Genomic DNA, 13,319 nt, shown 5'->3' on the forward strand with positions numbered 1-13,319 from the left:
GGGGGCTGGGGTACCATCTCCACTAAGAGCCATGATGGCAGTTCTCCTCTTGTTAAAGGGAGCTATCTTCTGAGAAGCTGAAAATACCTGATTGCCCCACATGATTAAGAGTGAGAATAAGATTAAGTACGAATAAGACATCACAGTAGGGTGACAATGTTACTTGTTTGGACCAGTGGCCCTTTAACTTTAATTTAATTTTATTGAATTTTACTGTGTATCTATAATGACTCTTTCTGCAAATACAGTATATTTGCAGATAATACGTACCAACCAAAAGCAATTTACTTTCCTTATTTCTGGGATAGACTTCACCAGAGCAGCAGACGGCAGACCTGCTATTCAGACTTAGGGATTTAGTCCTGGCTCTGCCACTTACTCACTGTGTAACTTTGAGAAAATTATTTGATCTTTCTGTTCTTCAGTTTACGTGTAAAATAAAGAAAATTTTGGGGTATGAAAACTAGAGTGTATTCAAGTATGTTTGTGTACATGTTTATGTGTGGGGGATCTCCATTGGGGAAATAAAGTATGACTTTAGATTATACGTATGCCATTTTTAAAATGTTCATCCAGAGAACATATTTTAGGGTTACAAATTCAAATGCTTTAACAGCAACAATAGTTATTAACAGTATTATAGTGCTTGGCCAGGCGTGGTGGCTCACGCCTGTAATCCCAGCACTTTGGGAGGCCACAGCAGGCAGATCACCTGAGGTTAGGAATTCAAGACAAGACTGGCCAACATGGCAAAACCCCGTCTCTACTTAGAATACAAAACATCAGCCAGGTGTGATGGCACGTGCCTGTAGTCCCAGCTTACTTGGGAGGCTGAGGCAGGAGAATCGCTTGAGCCCAGGAGGCAGAGGTTGCAATGAACTGAGATCACGCCACAGTGCTCCAGCCTGGGCAACAGAGTGAGTGAGACTCCGTCTCAAAAACAACAAGAAGTAGTATTATAGGGCTTACCCTAAGCCAGGCATAAATCTTTTTTTTTTTTTTTTTTTTTGAGACGGAGACTCGCTCTTTCGCCCAGGCCGGACTGCAGTGGCGCTATCTTGGCTCACTGCAAGCTCCGCCTCCCAGGTTCATGCCATTCTCCTGCCTCAGCCTCCCGAGTAGCTGGGACGACAGGTGCCCGCCACCGTGCCTTACTAATTTTTTGTATTTTTAGTAGAGACGGGGTTTCACTGTGTTAGCCAGGATGGTCTCGATCTCCTGACCTCGTGATCCGCCCACCTCGGCCTCCCAAAGTGCTGGGATTACAGGTGTAAGCCACCGCGGCCAGGCATAAATCTTATAGTGCTTACTCTAAGCCAGGCATAAATCACACACACACACACACACACACACACACACACACAGTCTCTCTCTCTTTACTCTCCCCAACAACCTTATGAAGTAGATTATATTATTTGTCTCATTTTATAGATGATGAAAGTCATAGATAGATTATGCGATAAACCCAGAAGCACACAGTTAATACATGTTGGGGCCATGATTTCAACCCAGGCTGAATGGCCTCTGTGTGAGGTATTAACCACTGTTTTTATGTACTGAGTGCTAGCTGCTTGACAAGAGAGAGTGATGGGACCTGAAGAATCCTCCCTAAAGGCATTTAAATTTATATTAAAACCAAAAACTTGTTAGCAAAAGAAAATATACCTGCAGACAGAATTAGGCCGAGAGGCCAGCAGTTGTAACCTCTGATATAGCTATTAACTCACAACAAAAATCTATAGGAAAAAAACTAAAGATAAATTATTCTATCATGGGTGTCTCTTCTAATTCATACATAAAGTTTTAGCCACATTTGCATGAGGGGTTAGTTCCATTACTGGCAGCTGAAGAAAGCAAGGATTTTGCTGCTAGTGCCAGTAACTATTTCTATTTGGTAGATAAGAAAGCTGGCAGAGGTCCAGAACATTGTAGTAATATTGTTCCCCTTGTACTGATCCTAAGGGAGAGCCTGATTTTCAGATCCCTCAGACAGCTGCTCTGGGATGATGGAGAAATAGACCAGAGACCTATAAGCTTTTTATTTAGCTCAGACTTGTTAGTTCCTGTCCCTGCTTTTGCAGCTCCTGTTCTTAACATTTCTTTTGCCCCTACGTATCAATAAATAGGGTTTGATGGAATTTGAAATGGCACGTCATTGTTAAGTTGCTGCCCTCATGAGCAGCATTTTAAATATGTGAATGATGAATCTCTACAGTCATATTCCTATGTTTTAAAATCAGTTTCTTCATGATTTAATTTTTTTCCTAGATCAGGTTTCATCGTTGCTGAAATTGAACCAATGGGCGTCTTCCAATTTTCCACTAGCTCAAGAAATATCATAGTGTCAGAAGATACACAGATGATCAGATTACATGTACAAAGACTATTTGGGTTCCACAGCGATCTTATTAAAGTTTCTTATCAGACCACTGCAGGAAGCGCCAAGCCACTGGAAGATTTTGAGCCTGTTCAGAATGGGGAACTGTTTTTTCAAAAATTCCAAACTGAGGTTGATTTTGAAATAACCATTATTAATGATCAGCTTTCTGAGATAGAAGAATTTTTTTACATTAACCTTACTTCAGTAGAAATTAGGGGATTACAAAAGTTTGATGTTAATTGGAGCCCACGCCTGAATCTAGATTTCAGTGTTGCAGTGATTACAATATTGGATAACGATGACCTGGCAGGAATGGATATTTCCTTCCCCATGACAACTGTGGCTGTAGAAGTTGACACAACTCTCATTCCTATAGAAACTGAATCCACCACATACCTCAGCACAAGCAAGACGACTACCATTCTGCAGCCAACCAATGTCGTTGCCATTGTTACAGAGGCAACTGGTGTATCTGCCATCCCTGAGAAACTTGTCACCCTTCATGGCACACCTGCTGTGTCTGAAAAGCCTGATGTGGCCACTGTAACTGCCAATGTTTCCATTCATGGAATGTTCAGCCTCGGGCCATCCATTGTTTATGTTGAAGAGGAGATGAAGAATGGCACATTCAACACTGCAGAAGTTCTTATCCGAAGAACTGGTGGGTTTACTGGCAATGTCAGCATAACAGTTAAAACTTTCGGTGAAAGATGTGCTCAGATGGAACCAAATGCATTGCCCTTTCATGGTATCTATGGAATTTCCAACCTAACATGGGCAGTTGAAGAAGAAGACTTTGAAGAACAAACTCTTACCCTTATATTCCTAGATGGAGAAAGAGAACGTAAAGTATCAGTTCAAATTTTGGATGATGATGAGCCTGAGGGACAGGAATTCTTCTACGTGTTTCTCACAAACCCTCAAGGGGGAGCAGAGATTGTGGAGGGGAAGGATGACACTGGATTTGCAGCTTTTGCCATGGTTATTATTGCAGGTATATCTTTGAAATGATGGAGATAAAAATGTACTTTTGTGGTACATAATTTGTATTAAGATGAATCTAGCTTAAATTTAAAGGAAGAAGGTGAAGTACTTAAGTTATTCATAGGAATGCATGAAAGTGTTGTTTTTCTGTAGCATGGACCCGTGACATGAACTCATGATGTGCTGTTGTGAGGGCCCTGTAATTTAATGTACTATAAATGTCACTGAGATCAGAGCCAGTAATACAATCTATAAATCTATACTCTCAAAATATAAAGAACATTTGATTTAATCATCCAAACACATGATTGCTTATCCTGTTTTGAAACTTCATTCTAAATTTACCAGCTACTTTCAGTAATCTATCCTAAATTCAAAGATCTCATTGGCAGGAAATTCTTTTTTTTTTCTGTTACCAAAAAGATTTAAACTGTTGCCTTTTGTTTTGCTTTTGACCCAATGTAGTTGATATAGCCATCATACTATTGTGTATATATGTTACAATAGCTTAAAATTTTAATAATTTTTTTGTTTCTCATGTATCTTATGCAATCTTTTCATGACAGTTTGCAGTTTACCTCTGAAATCATACTGTATTGTTATTTTTTTTTTGGAGATGGAGTCTTGCTCTGTTGCCCAGGCTGGAGTGCAATGGCATGATCACAGCTCACTGCCACCTCTGCCTCCCGGGTTCAAGCAGTTCTCTGACTCAGCTTCCTGAGTAGCTGGGATTACAGGCACCTGCCACCACGCCCAGCTAATTTTTTTTATTTTTAGTAGAGACAGGGTTTCATCATGTTGGCCAGCTGGTCTTGAACTCCTGACCTTGTGATCCACCTGCCTCAGCCTCCCAAAGTGCTGGGATTACAGGCGTGAGCCACTGCACCCGGTATGGGTGTAGTGTAGAAATCATACTGTATTTCTTTAAATGAAATACATCAGCATGTCAATACCTTATAGGAATTAGAGAAGTGACAGGCTATCTCATGATTCTTTTCTTTTTTCATTTTTATATTTTATTGTAAAGTGACAACTTATAATTATACATATTTAGAGGGTACAAGGAATGATGTTATGATTAGTAAATGCATTGTAGAATAATTTAATCAAGCTAGTTAACATGTACATTACCTCAAGTACTTAACATTTTTTATAGTGAGAATATTTCATATTTACTATCTTAGAAACTTGGAAATGTACAGTACTCTATATTAACTATATTCACCTTTCTGTGCAATAGACCTCAAAACATACTTTTGAGATTTGATGCTTGCTGGAGTTCGTATTTTATTTTAGCCACTCAGTTTTAATTCAGTCATAATTTTGCAATCTTTTAACTTCCTTTCATATGCTCAGCATTATCTCATTTATGTTAACCTACAAATTTACATCAATTAGTATGATTTATTCCTGTTTCTACAGTTTATGAAGTGTATTGTAAATTCTTATTCTATTCTACAAGTTATTTACTGATTTTGATTCAAATTGGCTTAATGCCATCTATATATTTCTATTAAAATTAATTTGGTAGCTGGGCACGGTGGCTCACACCTGTAAACCCAGCACTTTGGGAGGCTGAGGTGGGCGGATCACAAGGTCAGGAGATTGAGACCATCCTGACTAACACGGTGAAACCCCATCTCTACTAAAAAAAGTACAAAAAATTAGCCAGGCGTGGTGGCGGGCACCTGTAGTCCCAGCTACTCGGGAGGCTGAGGCAAGAGAATGGTGTGAACCCGGGAGGCGGAGCTTGCAGTGAGCCGAGATCATGCCACTACACTCCAGCCTGGGCGACAGAGTGAGACTCCGTCTCAAAAAAAAAAAAAAAAAATTAATTTGGCAGTCAGCATCCTCCTTCTCATTCTATGACACAGGTATTTTATTACAGTTATTTGAATATGACCAGTGCTGATAGTAAAAATACTTAACAATTAGTTTGGCACCGGCCAGGCCCGTTAAAATGGCTTCTGGAGGTTCTTTGCTGTTCTAAGCCGTACTCTATTAATTACTGGATCATGGGGAGGTCTTGTAGTCCTGGTTAGGGAAGTGGCAGAGGGTTCTTTCGGGGCTCAGGACAGAAGTTAGGTACCAACTGGAATGGAAGTGCTTCCCTGTTTTATCAGACGATATAGCCTACCAGTGCCTATCCCTTCATCAGCTCTGAGCTTAGTTTTAACTCAGCAGGCAAATGGTAACTCAGCTGAGCTCTGTGAGATTCTGTAATGTTTACCTTCCCTACATAAGGCACACTCATCACACACCTGTGGCAAATGACTGATACCCTACCATAGCTACCACTAACGTCATATGATGTAATTGGCCTGACTACACCATCAGGCACATTCACGTGGTTGTAATACTTTAAGTTCCTTTACCTGCAAATGTTGCCCTCATCTTTTCCCTACCTGACATTTTTTTCTTAATAATATTTCTCACTTAACTGGATAATTAATTTTGCTGCATCCACCTACCTTTATAATCTTTTCACATTTAGATTTTAGAACAAACTTTCTGAGTGAGTCAGGGAAAAAATAGTTTATTTAGTTTTGATTTTGATCATTGGCACATTACAAGTCTGGAATCATTTTACTAGAAATTTGAAATCAAATTTGTTATTGTAAATGTGACAAGGGAAGTGTTATTTTCATTAGAATCATGCTAGTTGCTATTGCCTTGGAAAAGGAAATGAGGGTTCTGCTGTGATAGTCTTGTAATCTGCTTGAAGAGCCCAAATCCTCACTTAAGGTGACAAGAAAACAATTGCTGCCAAAGATAAAAAGTCAATGTCAGATTCTGATACCAGGCTACGAAGTGATTGTAGTGATTAATTGGTGAGGATGAGGATTGGCAGTCTGAAACAAAACACACATGAGACCCTAGGACAAATGTAGCCCATCACTTGCATGTCCCTAATAAAGGGGCTCTGCATTTACTTTAAGACCAGGGAAATGGTCCAGGGGCTGATGACTACCAGTTCTTCCCTATCAGGACAGTTCAGTGGTTTTCTGTTTCCTTAACCCAACCTACTCCCTAATTTCAGAAGTTCTGTCTCCTTAGAATGCCAGGAATCAGGTTTCAGGGTGATGGGTACACATGATGATATGGTTTGGCTCTGTGTCCCCACTCAATTCTCATCTCCAGTTGTAATCCCCCAAATCCCCATGTGTCAAGGATGGGATCTGGTGGGAGATGATTGGATCATGGGGGCAGTTTCCCCCATGCTGTTCTTTTGATAGTGAGTGAGTTCTCATGAGGTCTGATGGTTGAAAAGTAGCGCTTCCTTTGCTGTCTCTCTCCTGCCACCATATACGAGGTGCTTTGCTTCCCCTTCCACCATGATTGTAAGTTTGCTGAGGCCTCCCCAGACATGCAAAACTGTGAATCAATTAAACCTCTTTTGTTTATAAATTACCTAGTCTCAGGTAGCATCTTTATAGCAGCATAAAAATGAACTAATACACATGGTTTTTGAGGCTGATTGCTTTAGGATCATTGCGTCTAGGATCAATGCAAAACTGGGCCATGGAGAATAGAAAGCAGTCAGAACTATGCAGTGGTATTTCTCTAGTCTGAGAAGCTGGCTTAGTTGCTGCCTAGGATTTGAAGTGATGATTTCTGTATAGTTTGAACCCTAGTTTTGTTCCAGTTTAAACATTTTTTTTTAGTATAATGGTACCCGTAACCTCAAGTGTTGCTTAGGAAAGTTTCTGATACCCAGAGATACTAAGGAGTTCCTTAATATTTCTGTTTTGTTCTGGGGCAAATAGCTTCATGGATAGCATAGATGGTCTTTTAATCAAACCTCTTAGGTAAAGGTAAATCCATTGAACAGAGTTCATTTATTTGACAAGTATTTATTCAACATTTATATGCTCAGTTCTGTTCTCGGAGCTGGGGATACAGTAGTGAATAAAAGTTGTTGCTCTAGTAGGGCTTACATTCTGTGGGGGATATATAGCCTTAAAACAGATAAATATCTAAAATTTCAAGTACTGTCAAATGTAAAGTAGGATCTTAATAGAAAAATGAATATGTGTGTGTCGGGGGAAAGAGTGGGATTTGATGTTTTATTTCTTCTTTTCTTCTATTCCCAACAGTTAGCCACCTTGATGTTATCACAGTTTAGTTTATTTTTAATAAAGGTCTTTTAACAACTGTAGCTCTCCTCACCACCTGTGAATTTCTCACTTTTAAACCATCTGAGCTGGCAAGATTAGTGGAGCATGGGAGGTCTTGTAAATAATTCTTGAATATATTGTGGTCCTCCATTCTTTTTTTCAGGGAGTGACCTTCACAATGGCATCATAGGATTCAGTGAGGAGTCCCAGAGTGGACTAGAACTCAGGGAAGGAGGTGATATGAGAAGATTGCACCTTATTGTCACAAGACAGCCAAACAGGTATGTGTATATGTAGTATATGGAAGACGTAACGTTCTGTGCGTCTGTACAAATGTAATTTCAATTCATACAATGGTAGAGGCAGGGTAAGATAGAAGGAAGTAGTGTGGAATTTGGCATGTCTTCAGGTGCTCTAGTTCTTAATCTGTGATTATGATACTTCGTTTATGATCATAACTTAGGGTTACCTTGAGTGTTTTATACTTCATGAAGTACCATACGAATATCAGACTATGTAGGTCATCACTTCATCATATTGCCTATTATCTGCTCACTCTACATACATACTATTTTCCTGTGAGGAAGACTTGGAGTACCAAAATTTTGTTTGCAACTTAAAACTGTATAGTAGCATCTTTGGATGCTCATCACATACATGTGCTTGGTATGCACACATGCACATGTGTATATATTACATTTTCCATTTTGGGCCTAAATAATCTGTGAGAATGTAGGTCTCCCTTTGCCCTATTTTACAATAGCAACCATTATGAGTGGAAGTGTTGTTTCTTTAGAAAAATTCTTTTTAAAAGAGAAATGAGGAACATTTACTTGCCTTTAGAAACTCCCTATAATTCTCATTTTCACATTTTTTGGACATAATAGAGAAATATATATATTTTTAAATTTTCTGTTTTTAAAAATTTTATTATTATTATACTTTAAGTTTTTTTAATTTTATTATTATTATACTTTAAGTTTTAGGGTACATGTGCATAACGTGCAGGTTTGTTACATAGGTATACATGTGACATGTTGGTGTGCTGCACCCATTAACTCGTCATTTAGCATTAGGTATATCTCCTAATGCTATCCCTCCCCCCTCCCCCCACCCCACAGCAGTTCTCAGAGTGTGATGTTCCCCTTCCTCTGTCCATGTGTTCTCATTGTTCAATTCCCACCTATGAGTGAGAATACGCGGTGTTTGGTTTTTTGTCCTTGCAATAGTTTGCTGAGAATGATGGTTTCCAGCTTCACCCATGTCCCTAAAAAGGACATGAACTCATCCTTTTTTATGGTTGCATAGTATTCCATGGTATATGTGTGCCACATTTTTTTAATCCAGTCTATCATTGTTGGACATTTGGGTTGGTTCCAAGTCTTTGCTATTGTGAATAGTGCCGCAATGAACATACATGTGCATGTGTCTTTATAGCAGCATGATTTATAGTCCTTTGGGTATATACCCAGTAATGGGATGGCTGGGTCAAATGGTATTTCTAGTTCTAGAGGAATCACCACACTGACTTCCACAAGGGTTGAACTAGTTTACAGTCCCACCAACAGTGTAAAAGTGTTCCTATTTCTCCACATCCTCTCCAGCACCTGTTGTTTCCTGACTTTTTAGTGATCGCCATTCTAACTGGTGTGAGATGGTATCTCATTGTGGTTTTCATTTGCATTTCTCTGATGGCCAGTGATGATGAGCATTTTTTTCATGTGTTTTTTGGCTGCATAAATGTCTTCTTTTGAGAAGTGTCTGTTCATATCCTTTGCCTACTTTTTGATGGGGTTGTTTGTTTTTTTCTTGTAAATTTGTTGGAGTTCATTGTAGATTCTGGATATTAGCCATTTGTCAGATGAGTAGATTGCAAAAATTTTCTCCCATTTTGTAGCTTGCCTGTTCACTCTGATGGTAGTTTCTTTTGCTGTGCAGAAGCTCTTTAGTTTAATTAGATCCCATTTGTCAATTTTGGCTTTTGTTGCCATTGCTTTTGGTGTTTTAGACATGAAGTCCTTGCCCATGCCTATGTCCTGAATGGTATTGCCTAGGTTTTCCTGTAGGTTTTTTATGGTTTTAGGTCTAACATTTAAGTCTTTAATCCATCTTGAATTAATTTTTTATAAGGTGTAAGGAAGGGATCCAGTTTCAGCTTTCTACATATGGCTAGCCAGTTTTCCCAGCACCATTTATTAAACAGGGAATCCTTTCCCCATTGCTTGTTTTTGTCAGGTTTGTCAAAGATCAGATAGTTGTAGATATGCGGCATTATTTCTGAGGGCTCTGTTCTGTTCCATTGATCTATATCTCTGTTTTGGTACCAGTACCATGCTGTTTTGGTTACTGTAGCCTTGTAGTATAGTTTGAAGTCAGGTAGCGTGATGCCTCCAGCTTTGTTCTTTTGGCTTAGGATTGTCTTGGCAATGCGGGCTCTTTTTTGGTTCCATATGAACTTTAAGGTATTTTTTTCCAATTCTGTGAAGAAAGTCATTGGTAGTTTGATGGGGATGGCATTGAATCTATAAATTACCTTGAGCAGTATGGCCATTTTCACGATATTGATTCTTCCTACCCATGAGTATGGAATGTTCTTCCATTTGTTTGTATCCTCTTTTATTTCATTGAGCAGTGGTTTGTAGTTCTCCTTGAAGAGGTCCTTCACATCTCTTGTAAGTTGGATTCCTAGGTATTTTATTCTCTTTGAAGCAATTGTGAATGGGAATTCACTCATAATTTGGGTCTCTGTTTGTCTGTTATTGGTGTGTAAGAATGCTTGTGATTTTTGCACATTGATTTTGTATCCTGAGACTTGGCTGAAGTTGCTTATCAGCTTAAGGAGATTTTGTGCTGAGATGATGGTGTTTTCTAGATATACAATCATGTCATCTGCAAACAAGGACAATTTGACTTCCTCTTTTCCTAATTGAATGCCCTTTATTTCCTTCTTGAAAAATATTATTTGTTTTTGCATTCCTTATACAGAGTATTAGGATACTTATTCATTGTTGAATGGAGTGTAGTCAAAGAAAACCACGTAAGCCCTGAGGCTTAATTCTCTTATCTGTAGTGAGGAAAACTGGTCATTTTCAGCATGATCAGTGGTAAAGTAAGTGCTATACTTTGGATGAAGAGGTACCATTTGGCACAGTGATAATAAACTCTATTAGACATGGGGATGACACCCTCTGTTAAGGCATTGATGGGTTTCTTGCTCGTAGGGCCTTTGAAGACGTCAGGGTCTTTTGGCGAGTCACACTTAACAAAACAGTCGTCGTGCTCCAGAAGGATGGGGTAAACCTGATGGAGGAACTTCAGCCTGTGTCAGGGACCACAACCTGTACAACGGGTCAAACAAAATGCTTTATCAGCATTGAACTCAAACCAGAAAAGGTAAGAAATGAAGAGACACACTAGTGTCAACTTCTAATTATATTTCTTTAGAATTAATCATTTTAAAACCACTATTGAAGCTTACACATTGTTGATATGGAGATTCTTTGTGTTTTTCTTAGCCATAATGTCTAAATCTCTTTGCTGACAACAGACTTGTTTAGATAATGGAATTTTGTAAATAAACTTGTCATTTTTCTATTTTTTTGTTTCTTGCCATTCTAAAATAACAACCATGTAGGTGTAACTTCTTTTATTTGTATTCTTGGTACAATTCTTTCCTTTTCTAGAAATAAATGTCTTATTCACAATTCTTTTTATTAGCCCCTTCCTACTTACATACAAAGAAAAAAATGTTTATCATTGCTTAATAAATGAACACATGCTTAATAAAAGACATGTCAATATGCTATCTCTTCTACACATTAAAATTAATAAAATATTAAATATATACTGTTAGAATCACATTTATCTTGCATGCTATCTCTTTTTTATATACCAATAACATTTCTTTCAGTATCACTATAAATTCAAATTCAAATAATTTTTATTACTTACTAAGTGATTTTCTTTTTGGTATTCAAATAGTCATGGCATGGCCACTGATAGTCTTATTAAGCTGGTCTTTTGTCTTTTCAATATTACTTTTAAAATATCTGGACGCATACTTGCTTTATAGCAATAACAAATATTCTAGAGCTGTCTTGATTTTTTCCCTGATGTAAGACAGCCAATTAACTAGTGTCAAAGGACTTGATTTCTTTGATCAGAAAGGATTTTAGAGATCTATATGTATGTACTAGAGCTATATAGGAAAGTCGATGCAGGCAAATGTGTTGCTGTTGTGGCCACCTTAGTGGTGGTAGTGCTAGAAAATATATTTTCGCTGAAAGCCTTGAATCCCCACTCTTTTTTTTCATAGTTTAGCATATCACATCATTGTTTTTTGCTTTTCTTGAGTTATCGTCAGCTACTTAAACTTTCTGTCACACTGACAATGAGGAACTGAAATTTCAATACTCAAGACATTTGATCATATAGTATGTCCTCACTTCACGTCCTCAATAGGCTCTTGGAAACTGCAACTTTATGTGAAACAATGTGCTGTATAATGAAATCAATTTTACCGTAGACTAATTGATACAAACAACAGTTGAGTTCCTACTGCACACAGTATGTCCTTTCATTTAAAGTTGCTGTTTCCAAGAACCTGTCATGGTTAAGTGAAGACTTACTGTATTCTACTTGAATTTAAACTCTTCTTCATGCATTTCTTCCAAATATTTTTATGCTTCCATTAACCCTCTCAACCCCGTATTTCTTTCTTTTTTTCTTTTTTGGGGTGGAGTCTCACTCTGTTGTCCAGGCTGCAGTGCAGTGCTGCGATCTCGGCTCACTGCAACCTCCATCTCCTGAGTTCAAGCGATTCTCATGCCTCAGCCTCCTGAGTAGCTGGGATTATAGGTGCACACCACCATGCCCGGCTAATTTTTGTGTTTTTAGTAGAGACGGCGTTTCACCCTGTTGGCCTGGCTAGTCTCGAACTTATAGCCTCAAGTGATCTGCCCACCTTGGCCTCCCAAAGTGCTGGGATTACAGGCATGAGTCACCATGCCCAGCCTCCATATTTCTTAACTATAGCTTTCTCTTAATCAAAATACCACTTTCTCCATGATGCCTCCCATGAAACCTCTAGTTGGAGTTGTTGATTCTCTAAATTTATAAAACATTATCTGTACCTTTCCTATGGAAGTTATCAGTTATATGCAGTATTACAACTTATGCATAGTTTATATAGACTATAAGACTGTTAGGTGTTCAAAAATTAGAATATGGTTTTACATTCTCCATAAATATATTTTGCGTACATGAATTACTAAAAATTATATTGTGCATTTTATCTCAAATAGAATTTTTGGTGAATTAGAATACTGTTACGATCTCACTAGGCTTTAAACATCTGTCTCGTACAGTAGATGTTAACCTTGTAATTCTAAGAAGAGAGAGGAGAACAGCCATCAGGAGTAGGCTTGGGCAAGCTGAATAAAGAGAAATAGGAAAGTTAAAGTATAGGTGGGGTTAGGGAAGACTGCTTCCTCTGAGCTTGTCCTCCTTGCAGAATATATAATTAAGGGTAAGAGAATGTTGTACGCAATACTTGGGATGCTAACTGTATATATTCGTTTTCCTAACTAGAGAAATGCTACTGAGCCCATCATCAAATAGTTTCAGTTAGGTAAGAGAAAAAAATTAGTCACACCTCGTCTTTCTCTTTCACATATGATATTCAAATCATAGAGTTTTCTTCTACATTCTGAGAAGCAGCTAATCTTCAAGACATTTTTTCCCTCATTGTCTTTTCACCTGTTAAAAGGCAACATACAAGCAAGGTTAATATACATTCTAGCTTCATTAAGAGGAAATTTAAAAAGAGAGAAGGTGGA

The 13,319-nt window shown here is 38.3% G+C and overlaps 1 protein-coding gene across 10 annotated transcripts in view; it reads left to right on the forward strand.

Moving 5' to 3' along the window:
* The window catches only part of ADGRV1 (adhesion G protein-coupled receptor V1), a 583,931-nt gene that overhangs the window by 238,071 nt on the left and 332,541 nt on the right, over positions 1-13,319 (forward strand). For all 10 annotated transcript variants that reach the window (XM_054555740.2, XM_054555742.2, XM_054555736.2 and 7 more), the window contains 3 exons: positions 2,269-3,374; positions 7,646-7,763; positions 10,704-10,875. In XM_054555740.2, coding sequence (XP_054411715.1) covers positions 2,269-3,374; positions 7,646-7,763; positions 10,704-10,875 — 1,396 coding nt within the window. The remainder of the gene's footprint in view (positions 1-2,268; positions 3,375-7,645; positions 7,764-10,703; positions 10,876-13,319) is intronic.

The sequence above is a fragment of the Pongo abelii genome, chromosome 4, assembly GCF_028885655.2.
Source record: "Pongo abelii isolate AG06213 chromosome 4, NHGRI_mPonAbe1-v2.0_pri, whole genome shotgun sequence".
NCBI classification, from domain to species: Eukaryota; Metazoa; Chordata; class Mammalia; order Primates; family Hominidae; genus Pongo; species Pongo abelii.